Genomic DNA, 24,531 nt, shown 5'->3' on the forward strand with positions numbered 1-24,531 from the left:
AAATTAAATGAAGTAATTCATATAACCTTATCTTGTTGGTGTTCTTACATTCATTTTGATTACTATAATGAGTATACCAGAGTGAAGCTAACACACTAGTCATCACAGTTACAAAAGCTCTCCAAGCTAGCCATTCTGCTAAATGTCAATTAGCAAGCTTTTTAGCTCGGTTACTAACAGAATGATAAGCTCACACAGTTAACCCCAGAAGACGTACTTTAAACCATCAATTCCTGTTTTATCACTGTCTTAAACTGTATACTTGAGAACTCTGATAGCGCAACATGGCCAATAACCCACAATAACTTCCTTAATTTTGGGCTCTCTGGCTCGCGACGTTGACATGAATTCCCAAGTGAAGAGTTGTCAAAGTTGAGTAATTATCTTTCATTAACTTTTGTGAGCGATGACACTGACTGCCGAGTCAAATGACCTTTGGAGACTAAAAATAGTGTCCCTGTGGCTTAACCCCCTCTTTTCAGAAAATGCATGTGTGCGTGTGCATGCACGTGTGCTTTGCCAGGCCCAGTGTGTGTTTGTGTATGCCTTAAACTCATGTCAGGAAAGTGAATTTGGGCACACAGTGTATGTATCTGTCTGAGTGACTCAGTGGAGTGTCTTTATGTCAGGGTGGTTGAATTGACCCAAATGGTTTAGCTTTTGTGAGAGGCGACAGTGTGTGTCCAGGCAAAGGGTGTGAGTTTGTATGAATTTTACATCTGGAACAGAGAGATTACAAACAACTTTGTCTCTCAATTCCTGTTTACGTCTCGCATGATGACCAGTCTACACGCCTTATCCTGTGTGTGTGTGTGGCAGGCTGTCTGTGTGTAGTTTCCCCATTTCGTCGTGTCTTATTGTATGCCCTTGTTCTGCTGGAAGGTCACCAGAGAGTGACAGGGCTGCTCAGGAGACACGATTAGATATATCAGATGATGAATGGGAACAGACTGGAGTAAATGGGAACCAGGGTGGTTGCATCTGTAAAACTGATGAGGTGTTTTGCGAGACCCACTGCACTCTAAAGGGAGATGCCGCTCGACACACAGCAAGGACACAAATAAATGGCTGAAAACAGTTAATCATTTTGAGGATGGGAATAGATCTGAGGCCAGGGCAGCATTCAGTCGGCTGTGCAGCAAATTGTTTGCCTTTGTTCAGGTGAACATTATTTTCTGCCCACGTCACGGCTCCCACTCACTCTATATGATCTAACAGTATGTGTATGAGGGTCAAACTATTCCTGGAATACACTCATTTCTCAGCATCTGGCTTGAAGTGTGAATACTCGGATGACACTTTGGATGAGAGTAAATTCAATTGATTGTTTTGCTGCTGCTGGCTTCAACAATCAGACAGACACACAGTACAACATATGCAACATAAATATTTAGATCCAAGGGATTCACTAATGAATGAAACATCATCATGATTTCTTTCGATTTTTCAGTGATGCAAAATTCCCGCTTATTGTGAATCAAGCCTTTTTCCAGAGCCCTCTGCCTATTTTGTGCGGCCGCTCTGAGCGCTCCTGGTTGAAAATCTTTCCACTTTTCAGGAAGGTGCTGGAGTCGTCTTTTTCAGGCAACCAATCATATAATTGGAGAAGCTTTGCGCTGCCTGTGTTTGTCTATCCTGAGCTTTATCAGACAGACACTATCGTAACAGAAACAGAACAGCCTTTGTTGGAGTACACCATCTGTACACTGAATGTTACTGGTGAGTGTTGTGCTTTTATCACCCTATGTGTTGTAAGCTTGTTGTTGGCGGTGTAATCAGCCCTCTGTTACCATAGCATTAGCTAATGTCAGTCAAAACCAATGTGCAGTGTTTTTTTTCTCTCACTGCACAAGCGCCCCCAAGCCTGAAAACAATGATTATTGGACATGGGCTCTAAGTCTTTATTTTCACACAGATACAAGATTGTTATCAAACAACTTCAATGCACTTGTGACTTCACTATGCAGAGACAAATATGTGCAAATAGCTGATCTGAGTGACTTTGCAATATATATATCTGCAAGACAGTTCTTCCTTCTTCCAGTGCCATGGCCACGCAAAGATGCCTCATTTCTCACACTCTCTCCCCTCTCCATCTGTCTTTCAAATGACCTACATGGCCACCAGGCTAGTTCTCTAACTCTAAAATAAGTTATTAACTCCTCATGCTGCCAAATGTATGACACACTTGAAATGTCCTCTGAAATGTAGGCCAGCCTCATCACTTTCCCAACTGCTGCTCCGTGATGTTGGTTCATTTGAAAGTTGCGAAACCGGATTGAGAAATGATTCTAGTGTTTCCTGAATGTTTTGTGTAATCTAAAATCGTGAAGTCAAATAGCCAAAAAAGGGAAATAATGAAGGGAATCCTAATGCTCTGCCAACCAGGGCGAGGTTGAGATAAAGAGCAGATGTCGTCAAGTGACTCTTACAGTACGCATGTATCTCATCATGTTGGGGTCATGAAATGGAAGTATCTTAAAATATCCCGGAAGGAGCCACAGAGAATATTTTATTTAGGAAGAGAGGAGAGATGAAACTGAAGGAATAAGAACATTCAGAGAGTTCAGCTGCAGGTCATTGGGAAATACTCTCCTTATTCATCAGCAGTCTAAATACCACCACCCAAACCCACACATACATGTTCTAACACAGCTGGGGCCTTCACTTGTACATTTCAGCCATCTTTAACGAGCTTGTCGTGTGTCCCACGTCTCCGTCCAGCCCAGGTTTTGACCACTGAGGCCTGTTGTGGTGTTTCTGAGGCCTGACTCATCCACTCTGGGTTTGGTTGAGGTCCGGGCCTGGGCACTTTGTTGTGGAAAATCCAGCGCCCTCTCCACTGTTTATTTTGGAAGTCTGCTTTTCTGGCGCTCTGTGAAGGTCGATTCTGAGGGGAGCCATTAAATGAGAGGACTTCTTGGGAGATATATTCTTGATTTGGACATATTTTGGACCTGCTTTCTGTTGGAGGAGCGGAGGAGAGTCTGGTTTGTCCACTTTTGGGCTTGCCTGATGAACTATGATGGATTTAACCTATTTTTGTGTGACACAGATCCCCATGTTGATCTTTCTGCTCTACATAGTACACGAACATGACAGAAAGAGTTGTTGCGGGGCTTCTCGGAGACATTTTAATGGGGTCCTGGTGGAAATGGAAACTGACCCTTCATTGGCCCCCTCCTTCTTTTTCCTCCCCTCTTTTTTTTTTTCCTACTTTCCATTCTCACTCTCTCTGAAGCACTCCCACAGCAGGAAGAACCCAATTATAGAGATATCAGGCCCATGCTGAAAACGTGATAGCCTGTGAAATGTCTTCGGCGTCACACAGAGACAATGTTTGTCCTGCCCCAGTGCAAACAGGATGCTGTGTGCAGGAGAGTGTCGCGAGATAAGAACAGACAACGACAAGAGGGAAAGACAAAAAAAAGGGGGGGGTGGGGAACCAAGGGGGTGGAGGACAACATGGACAGGGAGAAGGAAAAACATCTGGGAGACTGATGATGCCGAGATGATCTGATGTCCCCAGGAGAGACAGAAGCAGAGCAATAGTACAGGATCACTAGAATAGTGCGATTCTTGTACAGGAAGTAGAAGGGTATGTGCCGCCACCTGAAGGAAGCACAACTTGTACTACAGACAGTGTGTTGTGTCTCCCTCCTCCTACTCTTAACCATTTCCTGTTGCCTCCTTGCAAGATTGTAGTTCACATTCACTTCTTTTACCACCATGATCAAGGCTGATCGGCTCAGGGACACGGCTTTGACAAATCACTTGCCATGCGCACTGACACTGCCAACAGGGATTAGTATTATGGATGTATAATCACATGTTATTCTCTCACAGAAACAGATTATGGGATGATTATGTCTCTTTTCTGCACTAAGCCAATGATTGTTCTCACTTTCCATGGACTCATTGACTGAGCACACTGTCCATAATGCTGGCGTTAAAGGGACAGTTCAGGCCAAAAATCATCATTTTCTCTCCTATCTGTGGTGCTAAGTTGCTGAGTTTTGGAGATATCAGCTACAGAGATGTCCGTCTTCTCTCGAACATAATTGAACTAGATTGCACTTGGCTTGTGGTGCTCAAAGCGCCAACATTTGGAAAAACTCAACAGCAATGTCTCTTTCCAGAAATCATGACCTTGTTATCCAAGATGATCCACAGACCTTGTTGGGAGCAGTCTCATGCAGGAACTAGCTAACTATGCTGACTAAGCTGACTAAACCATCTACTTCCATTATATGAAAGAGAAGGCAGACATCTCCAAAACTCCGTAACATGCATCAAAACTATCTAGATGGATAAAAAACAGGACAGATAAGAGGACAAATATTTACTTTTAATTTGGGGAAAATTAGACTTTTTATACTCGACAGGGAGTTCCTTTCAGTTTCTGTTTCCAACATCTTAAACTGTCGTTATTTTTGGTTGACTCCAAAGACACTTTGTTATGACAAATAATCTTTCATTAGCTTAATTATAGTGAATAGTTTGAACTCTTTCTGACTGAATAACCGCTGTACACCAGTCAGGGTTATTATTGATTTATAGATGTCTCTTACATGCTGTTTTCACACCTCTAGGCTCACATTAGACAACATTTAAAGAGGAATATTGGTTATATTGCTTTCAAGGGAAGACATCATTCACAGATTCAGCCAAAAGCAACAGCGAATAGCTCGGCGTGTCAACAACCTAACAGTCAGTTTTTTCATACAACCAGATTAAAGGTTTTTATTAGCTGGTGTTTTGCTTTTTCCTGTGATGTTTGTCTTTTTGGTAGATCTCAAAATGAACACCAAAGGTGCCTCTTTTGTCGGTTTTGTTGGATGATTAAAGTCCTTGACAGTAAGAGACAAACTTTAGTATCAATATCAGAATGAGTCTCAAACTTCCAAACCTCACACAAACACACACAGACATAAAACCAGAACTCAGAAATCGGCTCCATCCTCATCAAACATTTCTGTGCAGATGCCTCTCGAGATATGAGGCATCTGACTGACTTTTCAAAGCTTGAGAAAGTAGAGCAGGCTTTTTATGTTGAATCTGTGGCAGCCTAATTCTCTCTCGCTCTTTCTCTTGTTGCTAAATTATGCATACATGTTTCTAAGTATGTCCTTTTTGCAGATTGAACGTGTGAGCAGAACAAGTTTGATCTTGTCCCTCAGGGTGTCCTCAGGCCATCTGAGCACTGAGCACCTCACCAGTGGTTCAGACAGTACCTGCACTTTTCAGAGTTTCAGTTGACAGAATTAGTAATGACTAGCTGTGCAGTAATACAGTATTGTAGGGTTTTTTGTAACATGCAGTAATTGTCAAATGTTATGCAGAATGTCTTGTCCTTGCATACTATGGTTAATATGGTGATAAACATTGTTTTTAAAGTGAATTTTATTATAACTCCCAAACCATATTGCGCCTGTGGAAACAGAGAAGGGTGACCTTGCAGTTGCAGACACTTGGGAATTTAACTCAGCTGAGATGAGGGACCAAAAAATCCAAGAACATAATGTTAAAAACTCTCCGTCTTAATGTGAATTTTAGTGACAAAAATGTGAAATGCTGCAGGAGTTGTTTGCATCATTTCTGACATATTACAGTTAGCTTTGTGAGAATAATCTTCGGGACTTGCTTCACTGAGAATACTGCAGCGCTGTTTTGCTGTGAAGCCCCCCAGAAATGTTATGCAATCTATGAAACTTGACTTTTCACCGGCATGAGGGTGAGTAGACAATTACTGAATTTCCTTTTTTTTGGGTGAGCTTTTACTTTAACTCCAGGTCCACTAACTAACTTTATTAAAGCTTTCAACCCTCTCATAGTTCCCTGTCCCAATTTGAGCAAACTCCATCTGCCAAGAAAGACTGAGATACAGATCAAAGCCCCATGAAAGGCTGTTGAATAGACCTCGAGTTAAGTTTTTTTCTTTTGATCAGATTTCCAAGGTCTAGAAATAACTTTTTTTTTTTTCGGCGAACAGTCCAAAGACCATACATATTCCGTTTACAAGAATATAAAACAGAAAAACAGAAAATCCTCACATTCACCTAGAAAGTGGAGTTTGAGACTGACGAATTACATTTAACTAGTTATCAGAATTGTTCACCAAGTCATATTCTGTCATTACGTGTCATGTTGACTTTTCCTTAGACTTTTCCTTTTAATTTTACTGCACCTTCTAAAATATCTTCACAGAAAAGCCCTCAGTTTCTGGTCATGTGTGATTTTTGTGCCCTGCTCCTTGTCACATGGAAATATACATAATAAGACCAATGTCCTTCATTGGAGTCACAGTAATGAAGTCATGTCAGTGTTACCGAATCATAACAGAGCCAAACAGCCGTTGTGTCGCGTCACTTTTAGGAAAGTCCCAAAAGTTCTTGGGAAAAGAACAGTTGATGACGACAAAGTTAATTCTGGATAATGGACATTGGCATGATTCAGTGCATCATAAATATTATGCTGATAGATTCTTTGTTGGGTTCCTTGATCATGTGACTTACTGTGCAACCTAACTTCTGTCCCTCCCTGCTTGTTCTGTTGAATTACCCCGACGGGAGCAAAGTAAACACAAGGATTAACCTTCAGCACTGCATCTGACATCGCCTTTAAATCTCAGATAGAATGCGTTTTCTTTTCCAAACAATAAGAAGGCCTCATCATTTTCTTACTGGCTGTCGTGCTAATCTGTTAATGTTTGTGTAGAAAACCCCGGCTCAAGCACATTTTCTCATTTTCCAATCAGGCATAATGCTTCCATGCCCTTTGGCTTAAGACATTCTACTAACAGTTACAGTAACCAGGCCTGTACAACATTTAATTAGATCTTTCAATTACTAATGCCATGTGGAACATATTTGATTCTTCAGGAAACCGTCTGGTGTTTGTAAAATGTTTTATCTCTTCCAGAGAGGTTGGGCTCATCTGACGTGAATGTTTTTCAGTTTAACCTCAGCCTGTCACTGTTAATGAGCTACTTCACTGGAAGTGTGAACCTACTCGTCTGCACTTCATCTTTTTAGAAAAAAGATTCACTCTCAGTGGCCCAGCTGACGTGGGTATTTGACCTACAATTACAGCCATATTTGTCCAAAGACACGTCTATTCAATATTTGCTATTCTGGAAATATATTGGTTAATTTGACCTAATTAGGTTAAAAAAATAAATCATATATTTTTTGCACTAAGAATGTAAGGGTCTGAAAAGTCTAAAAAATATTGGTAAATAATTACATTTCCATGTCAAAAATTCCAGTGATGTCATTCAGTCTGCTTTTATTTCCACTGTCTCTTGTTGTGAAAGTTCTGTGGTAGCTAAAAAATGATGTTATCCACTTAAAGCTGCAACTGTAACCTTTGCCCTAAACTCAGAATAGGCACCAAGTTGTCTAGCAATTTAACTACAGCAATAAAAGTACACAACAGAATTGATTTTGGCATACCGTTCCTTGTTTTCTCAGGATAAGCTTGAAACCTCATCTAGACCAGGACTTACTAGTCGTGGGCGAGCCGTCTTTGCAATGATTGAAAAAGTTGCAGATGTGAAAAGCTTCTTATCTCTATGACTAACAGCGTTTTTATTTTTATGAAGCCCTTAAAAAGCCGTACAGGACACCACCCCAGCTTAAGTCAGTCAAGACATGACTGCGGCAAAATATATTGAGATAGGGAGATATTGTTCTAAAACACGGTTGCCCTTATACAGTAAGCAGAGTTCAGCTCTTTAATCAAAAGCAGTTGAATCAGAAGAGCACTTGGTGTGGATCAATGTATGGATAGTCTTTATCTTTGCTTGATAAGTGACTCATAATTACAGTGTGGTGAGTCTTGGAGGCATCTGCAACACCAGGCACTCCCTTCCTCCCTCAGTGGTGGTTTACAGTATTTCTCTATTATTCTGTCCCACATCTGTTGTAGGCAGGACAGATGTGGTGATTCATAGTTTCCCTTGTGTTATTAAGATCATTGTGGAAAGAGCTCAACTTGACTAAAATGTAATGTCTTTGATGTGGTGACAAGCAAAACTGATTCCTACACATAGCTGTTATTATCCAGTTATCCAGACTAGTTAGTATCCTGAGGGCCTACAATGTGTTTAATAGGAGTGTAATTCAAGGTCCAAGGTGATTTGTCATTATGCAATACAGGGTTGCATAACGAAATGAAAATGTTAAAACTCCATGCTACACAAAAACAGAACAAACTTTATATATAGTCATTTATATACATATATCTATAAACATGTAGAGCATTTTTTTAATTTGCCTGGGAATTTTGCATAGTGATGATAAGATGGTCTGCATCCTCATATTAAAAGTTTGAGATCAGGTTAACACTGTCCATTACTTTGACTGCGTGTGAGCATCAAGCATCAGTGATTAAAAACAGTCCACCTCTCCTCTTCCTGTGCTCTGTCAGCTCAGAAAACAGTCTGCCTGTCGCGTGCAACACTTTGATCCAGGCTGTTGTAGTGGAGATAGGTCCCTGTAAAGATGTTTGAGTGATTTTCTGTTGCTTGGCCAGCCTGAGACCCAAATGTCCATTTCATTTACCTGTGCCGGACATTAGCCAGGAGCAACCTTAAACCCTAACTGGAATCCTGGCTCCCATTCTGGGTCTCTTTTCTCTCCTTATTGGGGTGGACACCCCCATATTTTATTCTTCTTCAAACTTGAAGTCCTCAGCCCCAACTGATGCTGACTCAAGTGACAACACATGAGGCAATTTATCAGTCTTTGTGCAGCTCCCGTTGGAGCCACAAAAGGTTTCATACAGTGTTTTTCAAATATGCTGTAGCACTAACCAACACCTGAAGACAGATGATTCATGTGTGAACTCAGTGAAGTTCCCCTTTAGAGCCTGACACCGATGATATTTTGAATGGTTAATTCTATGAATTGTTGTGCCTCGTTGTCATCTTCACAAGGTTCACATGTGTGAAGATTGAGACAGACACCCTCATTGGCAAAAAACAAACCTTTGTTTGTTTGAAACCTACTGAGCATATTTTTTCTGTGTGAAAACTGGCAATTTATTTTATTGAAATTAATTGTTGTTATTATAAATCCAATGAGACCACAGCCTTTATTCCCCATTAAAATACAAATAGTAACAACCACTGTACTGTAGGTGAGCATTTGATAGTTTAAAAGATAGATCTTAAGTGATGTAACACTTTGGGATTGTGGCTTCTTGACAATCCCCAAGGGCTTGACGAACCTCCAGTTGATTATTTTTAGGCGTCTTGTGGAGACATGTCCTGGTTTTTGTGGAGTGCTGCACGTGCCTGACCTTTAAACACACACATGCTATGCATGTTCTGTATTTTGCTGGGACAAAACACAATTGCAAATCAAATGTTTTATTATTTTCAAAATCTGTATTGTGCCTTTTTTTCAGTACTTCAGGCTACATTTATTATTTCTCACAGAACCTAGGTGATGGCAGGTTTTATTGTAGTTTGCATCCCAGCAGTTGTGAGAGTAACATGCTGTATGTAAACTGTGCTTGACCAAGCTACATGTTTTGAGTAATAATGATGCCCTGAAGCCAACACCTTTAACTATGAAGGCCAGTGGTTTGACACATTTTGATTCTAAGCTAAGAGGATGAAGGGGAATTTTGATGTAACTACGCGGTTGTGTGTAAGTTATACAGTTTCATTTTACGATTCCATCTTTACAGTAACCTCATTTCATAGTACGGCACATATACTTTGATGAAATGAATGAAGCATGAGGTAAAATAACATGCAAGATGCATGCACTTTATTGCAGTTTAAGGTTATTGCCTTATAACGCTGCATTAAGGTAAATTGTTTACATTTGACTTTAAAAGGAACATGGTACAGTTTGTAATTAATTGTCTGCAATTTTGATACATAATTTGATTTCATTCAATACTTAACGGAAACTTTTTAAGTCCCTAACTACATTGAGTGAGGACATTGCCACATGCTGAAGGTTCCGCTTTATGACTTCTCACGAAAGAGGTATTGACTACAGTACAGTAGCTGTGTGCATCATATTGTTGAAAGGAGTTTGCTTGTCTGTGTTGAGTAACACATGGCAGAGGTGTGAGTGGGAGAGCTCGCACTGTTCAGATAGTAGCAATGCTCTGTCAGTTGCTGGGCTCTCTTTAGGCCTTGTGTGTGTTGCACAATGCAGACATCTTTCACTAGTAGATTTTACAGTGAAAAACAATTTACAACTTAATCATTAATGTTCTTAATATTGATCCGTGTTGGATGCTGCACACTGTAAGTTTCTCCAGAAATGCATGATGAAATCATCCTTGACGGACCAAGGCTTTAGTCTGTCCTGCGCTGCTGATGCACTGCAGTGTTACCTTAACTGTACAGCGTCATCCTGTACATATACTGTATCCATCTAGCGAGGAGGTGTGTGAGCTGCTGAATGTATTATAAGAGTGTGCTGCAGTCTCATGCAGCAAGGAAAAGGCTTTCAAGCTAACACAGCTGCGGTTTCTCTGAGTGCTGTCATTTCCTGTTTTCTGATGACACCTCATCTACACAAATCCCAGCTGATTGCAGTGTTGATTCACACTAAAAGGGGCGTGTGTGTGCATACATTTGTATGAATAGTGTTTTTTATTTTTACTATTCCACTACTACATTTACCCTGCAGCTACCATGCCCTTTAGGTTCACTACATGCTTGTTCTGTCTGCCAGTTTCTCTTTCTTTATTGATCATATAAAGCACTTGAGTCACATTCTTCGTAAACATTTTTTGATATCACTGTAGTTTTAATGTGCAGGCCTACCTCAAAAAATAAGACTGAGGACACTTTTTTACTTTAGACAAACCAACATATTTGTTATAATGTTAATATCTGTGAAGCCATGGGTTGAAAATCTGATTCAAATCGTTTTTTTAATAACTTTGTTACTGTTCTTCAGAATATTTTACAAACATAATAGAAACACTTTTAACACACTGCTAAGACATAAAAACACGTGCTTCTTTCTTGTTCAGTTGAGTTGTGCTGGAACCATCTGTCCCAGCATGCTTTAGGTCAAAAGCAGGAAAACTCCCTGAAGAGCTCATAAGCGCTAGAAAGCTTGCAAAAGACACACAAGAATGAGCAGTCAAACATGAAAGTGCAAAGAAACCGAAACAAACATCATATCGTCCTTATTTAGCCGTGGTTACTAACTAAATAAAAAATACCAAGAGATAAAACTTTCCACAGCACTCAGGTAGAGGGTAGAGGTCACTGACAGATTTCATGTGCTGCTGAATGGAAAAAAAGCTGTTAATGCTGTAATATATTGTTCAAATTGGCATGATCGATCACCTCTGTGTTGTTGCACAGGAATGGAGGTTTGATTGCAGCTGACTGGAGAAATATTTATCTCAATGACCCATCTCATAATATTTGCATAACAGTAATGGTTGTAAATCACATTTTGTCATGGCGATGTTTGCATGTGATAGAAATGGTTGTGTGAAGTAGGGTTGGATGATGTCTACACATTTGGCATATCATGATGGCCACAGTGAAACATCGAGATGTGGGGTCGGGGGGGTTCAATGTGTGTCTGAATTTGCGGTAGTGTGTCCTTTCAGAGTTGCCATAAGGCTTGTGCTAATGAACAAGTTGTTCATTAGCACACCACTGTAATCGCTGTCCCTCTGACGGCAACCTCCAACTATCTCACCCAGTCGAGAAAACTGTCTCCTGTCACCGGCAAAGGGAGTCGGATCGACTTTCACGTCCCCGCCTGTCAAGCATCTGACATACCTCCCCCTTCTGGGCTGAAAAGGTGCTTTGTCTCAGCACCACACGTCCGTAACTTAGCTGTGTTCGGCCAAAGAAGCTTGAAACAAAATTAGCAAACTGCTTTTCATTTTCTCTCCCACATGTTACAAACAACAGCTCCTGCCTTAAAGGCAAATCTGAGGAGTTACACTTGGTCGAGGTCTTTTAAATCATGATATAATGATGGGACACGGCTCAGTAGTCGAAGACCATAAACTGTCAGCAATGGATGATGGCATCATCCATCGGAAAGAAAAAAAAAATTAGAAGAGGAGTTTAAATCTTGTATGTTTTTCACCTCTACAAAAGTGGATGAGCTTGTCTTGTCTGTCTTGTTTCTCAAAGTTTAAAAAACTGTGGGATACAACCCCCCATGAGTCTAACATTGAAAAGATCTGAGCCAGAGGGGATTTTAAGCGCTATTAGAAGATCTGACGGGCACTTTGTTTGAAGCACACTGACGCCTCCATACCTTATCCTCTAGAAGGATGAAGGCATCTCTCAGGAGTCAGCTTAGGTCTAATTTAGTGTTTCCTCAGAGTAGATTTGCTCTAATTAATTCCATAATGAGCCTCTTTGATGTGGAGTTACATAAAACACTGAGGGGACACACCTCCGCCTCATCCGGCCTCCACTGAGCAACTGTGAAGGAGAGTCCTTAGCGAAAGTGACATCGGTGACAACCTGTTGAAGGACACATGGCAAGCCAATCAACCGATTCCCCTGCTGATTCTCCAGCTGCTCTCCTTCCTCAGATCCCCTCAATGGCCTCCATCTAGGCAGGGTATTTTTAGTCAGCTGCCCGCTCCCCTGATAGCCAATAACCTCCTTTTTAACAGTCTGTCAACACACACGTGGACAAGGAGCCGTGCCACAAGGGTCGGAACAAAAAAAACGAGGCATTGACGTGAAAGGCCTCTGTTTCATGCCCACTGCCTCTATTGTACATTTTAACAGTTTTATTTCAACTGTTGTCTGAGATCTTACAGTTTTTTGTTGTTATTAATGAGCTTGTTTTTGCGTTGGATTCAAGGAAATGACATCCTGTTATTAAGACGTAATGGCTATAATTCAGTTGAACTTGGAACAATATCAAAGCGGTGAAATGTTCTCTTTGTAAAGATGTTTTTTTTTTTTTTGTGAGCTGTGGTTGTTTGGAGAAGCATTCCAGGCCTTCCTGGTAGTAAAAGCTGCCACTGATTTATTGTCTTACTTTGCATGGCAAATGAGGTGGTTATGATTTGAAATAAAAGATCCATTCGTGTCATGCCTAAAGATTATAGTTAGTCTACTCAAATTGGACATGACTCATGAATGCATGCTTTGGAGTGTGAATGTTCTGTTCTCTCAGATGAGTGTGACAGACTACAGAACCTTACATGCTCTGTCCATTTGGCTAAGGTTGTTTGTTTTGAAGTAAAGTCTTCTGTGTAGTAATAAATGCAAAGATAATGATCACCCTACTCTTTGGCTCCCAACAGCTCCACAGAATGTTTTAGCATCTTTTAGCCCTTTGTTTTGGATACAGCCAACAGCTTACTTGTTTTGTTTCAATCTCACCACTCACGTCAAAGTCATTTTCAAACCACAGCCTTGTGTGTTTGTAACTTTTTAAGTGAAAAAGCTGTGACAAATAACCCACTCTAGGCAACCTGCCCAGCATCAAACCGACTATTTGGAGAACATAATTGAGCAATTAGCAGCTAAATAGCCACATATTTTCCAATAGAAGTTGGCAGAGACCAAAACTTAGCGAAAAGGAGTAAATAGTGGACTTCAGCTGGACACACAACTCTTTATCCTGCTAATGATGCCAACTCCTGCTAATGTAATGCTAGCATGTCTGTCGGTTGTGTAAATGGGCGACATGTTCTTCATACCAACTTTATAAATTGATCATAGCTTGTTGTGCTGCCCCCATATGGGCAAGAAATGAATGAATGAATGCAGGTGTAAGCATTAAATATTGGGCTTTGATGAATCTCATTGTTGTGTATCAGAAATATTTGTCTTTTATGCTAACAAACCGCAGATAAAATGAAGAGGATGTTAAGGGGGTGAGTCGAGTATGACTATGCTGACTTTCAAAGCTTGACATTTAAGTGTTGTGAAATCGGAATTTTTTGGAGCTAAGAAAAGTACTTTTACAGGTCTACTTGCATAACTGACTTGACTGAAAAAGAAGAATGTCACTTCCTGCTACTGTACCTGGCTGTAGCACAGCAACCACAGCTGGCTTAGCTACGTTGGACTGGACAGATGTTATGATTTAAGAACTGATCATGTGCAACATGTGTTGTCTGGACTGTAAAGGGTCATTCCGGTATATATTGCAAAGTTGTGCAACTGACAAGAAACAGTTTTAAAAACAGAATCAAACCACTGATGTTTAGTCTCTAGTATCAAGTATGTGAAGGATCCAAAAACACTGGATCTTACACATTCATTATTATTCTCTCCCTGCCTTGTCAATGCCCACGTATTTCCAACTCTATGCTCCCAGCTTGTAAGGCAGCCGTTTTGTTATGAATGTGTTGTCTCCAGGCTCAAACTGACTAAACCCCTGATGACATCATTAGGATTATTTCCTCAAACTTGACAAAGCTCCTCCAGGGCCACACAAAACTTTTTACATCTATTTTCAAGGTGCAGCAAAAGTTTAGCACTACTCATTGCATTATCAAATATAAATGGTGCTTTCCGGTCTGAAAAGTGAAGCCAGTGTGGAAGTGCTTTAAACCTGCATTCTTTCTAACTACCAGAAAGGGGCGAATTCATGTAAGCTTATGAGAAAATGACCCTACTTCTCACTTGATTTATTACCTCAGCTGCTAGTTACAAGTCTTGTTTGATACAACATGATGTTCATTTTAATACATTTATGATCCTAAGATAGACATTAAAGCAGGGTCTGCTTTCTGTGACGCGTCCTCTGGTTTTCAGTCAGATCAAATCAGGATATCCGCTCAAGTTCCACCCTCTCATCCAAATTTAGTCACTTTTAAACAAAACAAGATGGCAACGGCCGTCATGTCAAACTCAAAGATTCAAAACGGTACTCCACAAATCAATCAGTGATGTTTTTTGTTTGTACTAGTAGTACAAAACTTCATGTGTTTAATAAGTAGACAGCCCCTTTAATCTGAAGTGACTTTTCATTGTCTATATTTGAATGTTTCCCTCCTTGTTTTTATTTTTGGTGTAATATTGAATGATGGCACAGAATTTCAGCCTTCAGCAGCTTCCATTCAGAAATCAACTTCATCAGCCCACGTCACTCAGACCACTGTGCAGGTGCTCCACATAATAGCATCCACCTTGAACCACTCGCGTAATCCACTCTTCATTTTTCCTTCAAGGATGCTTCAACACATGCAGAAGGTTGTTCTATACTCAGTCTTGTCTGGTTTCTGGTCCACTTGTTTGTACGTCACAGATGGAGAAGCACATTACAGCTGTACTGTATTTGGCGTTTAAGTTGTACCTCATACACTGTTTTTTTTTTCTGTGGTAGACCTGTGTATGTCTGGTATTAGTGCCAGGTGTAACCAAGCAACCGTTGCTTTTTTAAGACTCCTCGTCTCCACTCTCTTCTTTTCAATTATGGAGGTTGCGTGCTGCAGAGCAAAGTTTTTTTTTTAACTATATTTCTCCTACCCCATGCCAGTCTGGTCTGATTTGGTGAGAACTGGGCACGCTTGCTGGGAATGGAAGAATAGCACAATTGTTGGTGAAGCAAAATAACAGCCAGTGGAAATGGGAGGATGGACAAATTTAGAGATCAGTAAAACCTAATGAAAATAATAATATTGTAGTAGAGATCGAGGCCAAGATAAAACAGCGTGAGGAGGATTACTCAGGACTATGAGGAGGAGATGGAGGGAACTCATGTGGTGGCCATGTGTTCCCAGCAGATCGCCACGGGGGTCTTTAACAGGACAGGCCTTGACGTCATTTCCTTACCAGCCTCAGTTTAAACATTCTGCTGTAATACTGAGACTAGAGCTGTGGAATGCTACTACACTGTTAGCCAAAGAATGCCTCACCGAGGAGCCAAAAGAGGAAGAAAAGTGTGTGGACTTCAGGTTACGACCTCTGAGGCTCTGTGGTTGCCTGAATGTTGTTCAACTCGTAGAGCTTCATGTTACTGTTTTAGTCCAGCAGAGACACATACATAACTTGTATTAACTCAAAACGTATGCAGACAAGTTCTGATTCATCGCTTACTGCTTCTTATTAAAGAGTTGCAACCACATGTTACACTGGAATTTATTTTTTGCAAATGAGGACAATTTAGAGTCCTGATTGAAGCAAGACAGCACGTCGGTCTCTGCTGCAGTCTCACTTTGTGGTTTAGGTTAGAGTCAGTTCACTCAAATCACAAAAAATGCATCCTTTCTCACATACACATTGGTGTTCAGTCATACAGATACTTTCATTTTTTCTTGCACAGAAACGTATGTTCGGAAACTATTAATGTTGTTGAAAGTATTTCCGATAAGAAATTGCTCACAGGAGGGTCTGTGACCTCGACAGCTACAATGAGGTTAGATTTGGCGGGCCAGATGTTTCTAGCAAATCTATTTCATAATGTGAGGATGGCAGAACTTCTTCTTAACAAAACAATGCAATAGGTGTTTACCTTTGGCCTGTTCCCACATTATTATTATTATTATTAATGTTTAGTTTTCTGGTTCCAGCGTTCTAATTGTGAGGATTTGCTGCTTTTCTTTGTCATTTATGATAGAAAATGATGAGTTTTGAGTTTTGGACTGTTGAATGAGCAATGAATGAGCAAAAAACTTTAATACTTTGAAATGTCCATCCAAGGTCGTTCACATCGTAGAGTTTCAGATTGTACTTCTACTCAGTGTGAAACCAAATTTGCCAAGCTACCGTGCTTTGCATTTTATTTGTTAAATTCAAAGATTGAGCATTTGCAATGGGCAAATATCTTGTCACAAGACAGTCAAACCTACATTCATTGCTCAAAGAAAGCATTGTGATGTTCTTGTGAAAAGAGGAGTTTATATGCTGAACGTTTTAATGCTTTATTGCCAGATGTAACTGAAAAGATTTTATGCATATTGTCATATTAGAAGTCACATTTCTGTCTGTTTGTCTTTTTTGTCTATTTTCACTGTTGCAAATGCAATGCAAGTGATAAAGGATCAACAGTGCAACAACCCTTCAGATTTATCTTTTTTAACGGCAGGGATTTAGAATAGTTTTCTGTTAAAAACCAAAGCAGAGTCTCTTAGTTCCCCACGCTGTCTCAAAAGTAGGCCATCGACTGCAAAAACAGAGGAGGTGGAGAGAACTAAGCGAGTGAAAGAGCCAGTGGAGGAAGAGGAGGTGTACGTGGAGGAGAGGCTGGGGAGGGTACGGGTTTATTTTTACCTCTCTGCCAGTATAGCCCCACTTTCTAATTAACTGCAAATTAACTTCTGATAAGCTGAGGGCGGGTGGCAGAGTGCCGTGGCTACATATATAGACTTGGTTTGTCCTCCCTTCCCTTCTGCTATTAGCCCACTTTCTCTCCAGGGCCTAGGCCTCCGTGGGCTCGCCGGAGCTCCTCAGAGCCACCCTGGCAAGGCCAACATCTGTTCCCCTGAACCGTCACATCAGAGATGGGGCAGCCTAAATCTGAGCACTCTAGAAAGCTCTGGATAAATTTCACCACGACCAAGCTGTTTTGTTTTTTTTTCCATCCTCTGCTCCATGTCGAGTTGATCTAGGACACATATTCCCCAGATGAGATACTTAAAGACTTGTTAGTAAAACTGTCAACAGTATGGTTTTATTGCCTCATTACCACGGACACCTCTCAGTCAAGTTCGTGTCTACTGCGTTGTTTCATGCAAAAGTACACTTTGTGCTGCAGAGTGTTTGTGTGACAGAGTGCAATTCACCTAAAACCTTTGAATTTGCAGAGAGCTCAGCCAACAATGGTTCTGGGACAAAAGGACATAGAAAGAGCTAAAAATATCTGGATTATTCGTCAAGGGTTGTCGTATCACGGGATGGTACTATCACTGGGATCCCACACTACAGTATTAAAACTTGACACACAAACAAACGTATTTTAAATGTAGTTTTTGTGCAACATTTGCCATGAAGCCACCAACACAAGCATCCCTGTGAGGCACACACCTAACCGTAAACAGCAGCAACCTGCACCTTTTAGTGTAAATTTATGACTGTACCATATGTGTATTTGCAGTAATACTAGGATGGTCAGGTGGCAACTCTCTGGTCTGAACCTTTCTGTTCCTCTGTCTGCCCGTCTCCGTCTCACTCTCTTTTTCTCTTCCTCCATCCATGTGACTAATGACAAGGTCCAGTGCTTATGTCCTTATATAGACCTATGCTCTGTCTCATCTGGCTGAGGCTGGGATGATGGTGCACACACACACACTTGCTCCGTCTTGAGACATTTAGGTGCCCCTAGAAATGTCAGTATATATCAGGCAGGAGCTCTTGACTGCATTAATACATGCATTGTGTTAGTTTCTGTGGAAAGTTCTGCATTCAATTCCTACATTGACGATAAAATAATCCTTCATTTTGGGAAGTACATTTAGTCCCGTTCTTTCCGACTTGGGCGTGACCCCTGACTGGACCAAGTAAAACTGGCTCTGTTTCAGTCTGGCTCAGGTGGTGTTGACAGTCGGCAGATAAAATGTCATACTAGTGCGTGATATGTAAAGATTCTCATTTAGAGTCCTCACATCTTGTTGCTGCCATTTGTCATGATAGAGCCTACAAATCATATAATCCGCACGGAAAAACTGTGACTCATATTGCAACTGCAATATTTCTTTGTAGTTAGTAAATTAAGGTGTGCAGTTACTTTGCTACACTAGCTCTTCACCATAACAATTCTGCGAACAGCCTATGACATATCCGGGGACAATTCACCCACAAATTTTACTTTAATTTTGAGAGATCTCCATGAAAAGCAAAGACATGTGCACACTGGTAGACAAGTTGTGTTAGTCACGTAGTTAAGAGTATTTACACTTGTGCTTCAGATTATTTGTATTTAAAGAGGTGATTGTGAACCTAAATACTCTTCATAATATATAGCTGAGCACACAGATGTCTTGGGCTACTTTATTTACATTCAGTGACCAATAGTATTGCATGCATTTGAACCATTTGGACAGAGGAAAATAGAGTTGTCATGGCAATAACATATTTGTTGTGCTTTGTGCCCTGATGCTATCCAAGGATACTGCACCTACTTGTGTAATATATTAGGGCTTTGTTGCAGATACCAACAGAGCCTGCGGATCCCATGTGTATTCTTATTATAGACCAGTCTTGTTAAGACAAACTCTCCAACACACACACATACACACAAACACGCAGAGCTGTTCATCAGACCTAGTTATCGACATAGGGAGATCTCTCCTTAAATGGTAGACCGCCCGGGGCCCTGTCTCTGTTTCCACTGCACAAACTAAATGGAGTCCAGGTCTGGGAATAGCCTTTTAAAGTGGAGGAGAGAGAGGGAGGAATGACAGATACAGGCAGAGCAAAGGAAGGTGAGAGGAAGAAAGATGAGGGAAGTCTTGTCGATGCCCCGGAGACCATGAATCTGAGAGACCCTGAGAGAATGATACTGCAATTGGAAGAAAGGCGACTTCCTGTCAGTAGAAGTTGTCTGTCATCTCTTACTAATGTGTTTGTTGTTGATCAAGAGAAATCTGAAATGGTGTAATCCAGCGCAACGCATCTTGCAGTTGAAACAAGTTGATACGCACACTTTGAACCACACCGGATCTGTGATTACGTCAGAAAATACTTCATAACATCACTAACATCTGGTCTTTTTCTCTCTTTCCAGCCTGAAAATCTACAGAAAACATGGCTGAGGGAGTTTTACCAGGTAAGCAACACAGTATCCAAAATCAAATACATAGTGATGTCAAGGCGAGTTATATCTTACTGTTGGGGTCTAAGTCAGACACAAACCTTGCATATGTATTTAATTGCAACATAGTTTTAGCAGGGTTGTAATCTCCTCATCCTTTCCCAGCTGCAGTAGTAGTACAGTGGATGTGCTACTGTCACAGTAGTCCTGTTATGTGTGTTCTATAGCTTCAAGTGTTGTCATGGGACTGTGACCACAAACCTTGAGGCTAGGCCACGTGATTATCTTTTTCAGTTGAAGCACTGTCGATTAGGTCAAGTGAAGGCATGTGCTTCCTATAGCTGCAGTGTCTTTTTTGCAAAGCGACAATATAAATCTAATTCTGCCTTCAACCTTTTCATATTCAATGAATCTTAGAAAAAGAGTCCTGCAGACTAATGTTGGGATAAGCTGCTGTGATCTATTCACCTCATTTTCACCCCTCTTAACACATTGTTTTTTCAGAAAGTAAAAGCTCAAGCTCTGTCATGTTTCAAATCTTACCTTTTCATCTACATAGGAACCCCTGTCTAACCACAACTCTTTCCACTGTGGTAAGGGAAGTGAGGCAGCTAGAACTTGTAACTGCTGAAAGTGACAGAGAGAAAAGAGAGGGAGCGAGACAGATAGTTTTGCTACGATAACCAAAAAGGTGAATTCAGGAATTAAATACATCCTGCAAAACATTTTAAACAGTTAAAGGTGCAATATGGAAGAATTGGCCACCTGTTGAGTTCATACTCCTAACAGCTAGGGGCAGCATATCACCAGAGTAACTTTTAACTGCTGCTAACTGTATTCTGTTTAAACGTCCATGACTGCGGCTACTGTTTGCTTGTTAGCTCAGTTAGCCGTGCAGCTAGCTGGAATACCAGTATTTACACAGCAAACACAGGAGCTTTACAGCTGGGAGGAGGTGTTAATTAGAAAATAAAAATAGTTTGTTATACCACTGTACAGATGTTGTTAGCTGTTATCTTTGTACCATCTGTGATTTGAGAACTGTGTTCATCACTCTCTGAATTTGTACGTTAAATACTTTTTGTCATGATTTGAATCACTGAGCAAAATACACAGTGCTGACCTCGCAGGACTACTTGTTGCTGTGAGCTTTAAAAACAGCGGGAAAAAAACAGCCGCTAAAGCTAACCTAACACGACACTGCGCTAGGGGAGATGCCGATGACTCAGCAGGTGTTAAATTCACATGAACAGAAAGTAACTCATAACAGGAATCAGTGATAACCTCAGCAAGGTAAACCATATAGCTCAACTGAGTGAAAGTTAGTTACGTTTTTTTTCCTTTAAATCACAGTTTACGGTTAATTCCAGCTACTTAAAAAAATAAAATAAAAAATGAACTGTTGCACTTGACAGATATTTGGGTGAATGTGCTACAAGAAGAGTTGCACCCTGGAGCCCGGCTAATGCTATATGTACTTGCTGAAAAAGCACATGAGTTTTAGGCTATAGGACTAGCCTGTAACCTTGGCAATTGGCAATAAATTTACTGACGCAATCTTTTCCATAAATTTATCCTTTTTGAAAAAGGGAAACTTACACACAACAGCCGCAGTTTTATTAGCGTTTATATTTTCTCACACAGAAAGTAAAACTAATTCAAATACTATTCCACCAATGTCACTTCACCAGTATCAAACCCTCCACACATAAGTTGTTACAAAGCTGTCAAAGTCAAAAGTGGCAGCACTTGATGAATAACAGACAGAATGACACAAGAAGGAAAGTCGGAAAGAAATTCTGAAGAAACGGAGATAATGAAACACACCCAAGGAGAAACACACTGACAGAAAAAGAGAAGAGGAGACAGAGAACGAGATTATCTCTATCTCCAAATTCATCAGGAAGGATGGCCGGAATTCAGCAATTCTTATAGCGTTACTCAACACTGCTGTCAGGCTAAATAGCCCGCTATTGATTTGTGTGTCAGTGATAGTAGCATTAGAGCCATGAATGTCTGTAGCCGGATGATGTACTGTAGTGCCAGTGTTTCTGCTATACAGCAAGACAGGCCAAACAGGAGGAGGATCCTACCTGGGTAGCGTCCAGGTACACACACACACAAGCAGCCACACAAAGCCACACACAGGCACACACACACACACACACACACACACACACACACACACACACACACACACACACACACACACACACACACACACACACACAGTCGACTAAACTAAGCTGTACAGCTACAGCTGAGAGATGGCTGGAAAGAAATACATGGCTCGGTGTAAAGAGGGTGATGTGAGGTTAAGGAGACACATTTTCACTCTCAGGATCAGGAAGTGGTTTGGCTCACGGTGGTTTTCCAGTTGTGAACAAGTATCCTGGAATAACTGCACATAATCCAAACATTTTTTCTACAGTCATGCCACCACAAGCGTGTGTGTGAGCTTATTAGTGAATGAATGAATAACTGTACAGTGTAGTTGGGACTACTGAAGGAATAGTGTTCAGTGAAAGTCAGGTATGGTAAAAAAAAGTCAAATGACTCTTCTTTGGGCCTATTTACTGTATATTACACAGCAGTAGTGAGGTAAGGACACAGTGACAGTGAGGATTTCTTTTTAAAGATGTTGTTTCTCTACACTTTATTCATAATGTAATAGTTTTTTGAGGAAATGTGTTTTTGCGGGCAAACACTGTTTGTTTCAAGTGTTCAAAATAAACGTTTTTAAGCTTTTCAATGAAACAAAGAAGTGAAAAAGGTATTTAAAAATGCTAAAATGTGTACTAATGCTGGCAAACTCGGTCTGAGTCCTCAGGTGTCGCCGCCTGTCTAAGCTTTTTTGTCCTCCTGTCGGCTCTTATTGCCTTCATTTGGCAACATATCAAACGAAAAAATAAATAAATTTGCTTCTCCCCATTAAACAGCACTCTCTTTTTCTCCCTATTTGCCACTGCTGTGAACAGTGCGACAGTGGTTGGAAAGAAGCTGGAAAGAGTGGTTAGTTGAGACCAGTATGTAAACCAAGTCAATAAAACGACACCTCAAACACTGTAGAGAAAAACACACAATCTTATTTACTATTCCCAGGAAGCTCTGGTCCATTGGTTGTGACATAATATATTCCAGACTCACCCTGAACACACACACACACACACACACACACACACACACACACACACACACACACACACACACACACACACACACACACACACACACACACACACACAGCCCAACTGTCATCATTCTGTTTAGCCTCAAGCATTTACAAGAATATGGTTTGTCACATTTTCAAATATTTTGCAAGGCTATGAAAACGTATACCTCTATCTTAAAGAGATCATATTTAGATGACGAGACTTTCACAACAAAATCAGGATGTTTTAAAATGTGCTATAATAGTTATTAGTTCAGTCCATGTCACTGACCTCAGAACAACTCTGAACACAGAGCATTTGAGATCCCTATTTTATTTTAGCGCGTCTGCAGCCGTCTGCTTGGTCTGTAATGGATTGTTTTACGTGGGAGTCACAGATTGCCTCATATAATGTAATTACACATCACACAGATTAAATGTGATGCAGGACTAATAACTAAGAGGTGAATATTGAATTCATGATTAGATATCCTGGTAATTTCCAGACCAATATGTGCAGTTAAGACTTCTTAATGTCACCCATAATCAACAGTTGTTATGTTAATAAGGGCGGAAACATCTTGCGGCTGGCCTCATGACTTCTGCTTACTCTCACTCAACAGAAAGTAAATCTAGCTCATATTTTGTATACACTTAATATATACACAAAATATATCTCAAAGTCCTAAATCCAGTAAGATTTTGCTACCTAGAACAGATTTCAAAGTGTACGTAGATTAGGTCTAGTTTAAAGTCAATACTTTACGACGTTCAACATTTGGGAGCACCCACTGAGCTGTTTAGTTTGTATTCCACTTAGAAAATGAAGCTAGCAACGAAGGCTAACTAGCTGTCATTAGAATGTGGAAGCTCGTTAGCCTAGCCAACGTTAGCACCCACTAGTTGAGATCAGCCATTGTCAGATTCTGTACACTCAGTGTTAAGTTTGTCCCACATAAGAGTAAGTAAGCAGTCTAGCTAGTGTTAGTTGTCTTTCTGTTATAGTCCAGATGTGATGAATGACCAGATTGTTAAGATTTACAGTTGCTGGTAGTCATGTACCCTCAGTAATCCATGCATTACTCTGTGATTGAAATCATGACATGGAGTAACTAACATATGGAGCCATGGAGGAACATAGGGGATCCTTCACAGAGAGTATAGAATAATGCCTTACTACATCAGCACCCCAACTGGCTAACTGCTGGTGTGGCCATTGAAATTCAAAGTGATGTTATGGACTATTATCAGGGGAGGCTTTAACAGATATTACACCAATGGAAGTACCAGTAGAGAAATGAGAGGAAGATATATGATATATGTGACAGCTCAATAGCTGCACATTAAGGAACTATAACTTGCTTGACAGGATTCAGTTTTCCTGTGTTCTGTATCTTGTCTGAGGCTTTTTTCAGACTACAGGAAAAAACAGATTTGTTTCTCCAATCAGATCTGAAAGTTTCAGTGTCCGCACTACCACTTGTAAGTTATCAGATTTATTTTTTTTGTATCCAGACAACAGGAACCTATCTGCATGGGTTGTTGTGGTAACAACATAAGCATCAATCACTTCATCCCCTGTTGACGCAGCTTCCCATCACTGAAGCGTGAGAAACGGAGATCCATCATCTTGGTCTTTAAACAATCGGGCTCTCAAGTCTTGGCGCAGACAATTTATTTTAACTTGACCCTACATGGACTTGATGT

General features: G+C 40.6%; 1 protein-coding gene across 2 annotated transcripts in view; it reads left to right on the forward strand.

Annotated features, from left to right (window-relative positions):
* inpp5a (inositol polyphosphate-5-phosphatase A) overlaps positions 1–24,531 on the forward strand; it is a 148,234-nt gene that overhangs the window by 19,573 nt on the left and 104,130 nt on the right. For both annotated transcript variants that reach the window (XM_084376049.1, XM_084376048.1), the window contains exon 2: positions 19,647–19,688. In XM_084376049.1, coding sequence (XP_084232175.1) covers positions 19,647–19,688 — 42 coding nt within the window. The remainder of the gene's footprint in view (positions 1–19,646; positions 19,689–24,531) is intronic.

The sequence above is a fragment of the Pagrus pagrus genome (genome assembly GCF_965226575.1).
Source record: "Pagrus pagrus genome assembly, chromosome: 15".
In the NCBI taxonomy this organism is placed as follows: domain Eukaryota; kingdom Metazoa; phylum Chordata; class Actinopteri; order Spariformes; family Sparidae; genus Pagrus; species Pagrus pagrus.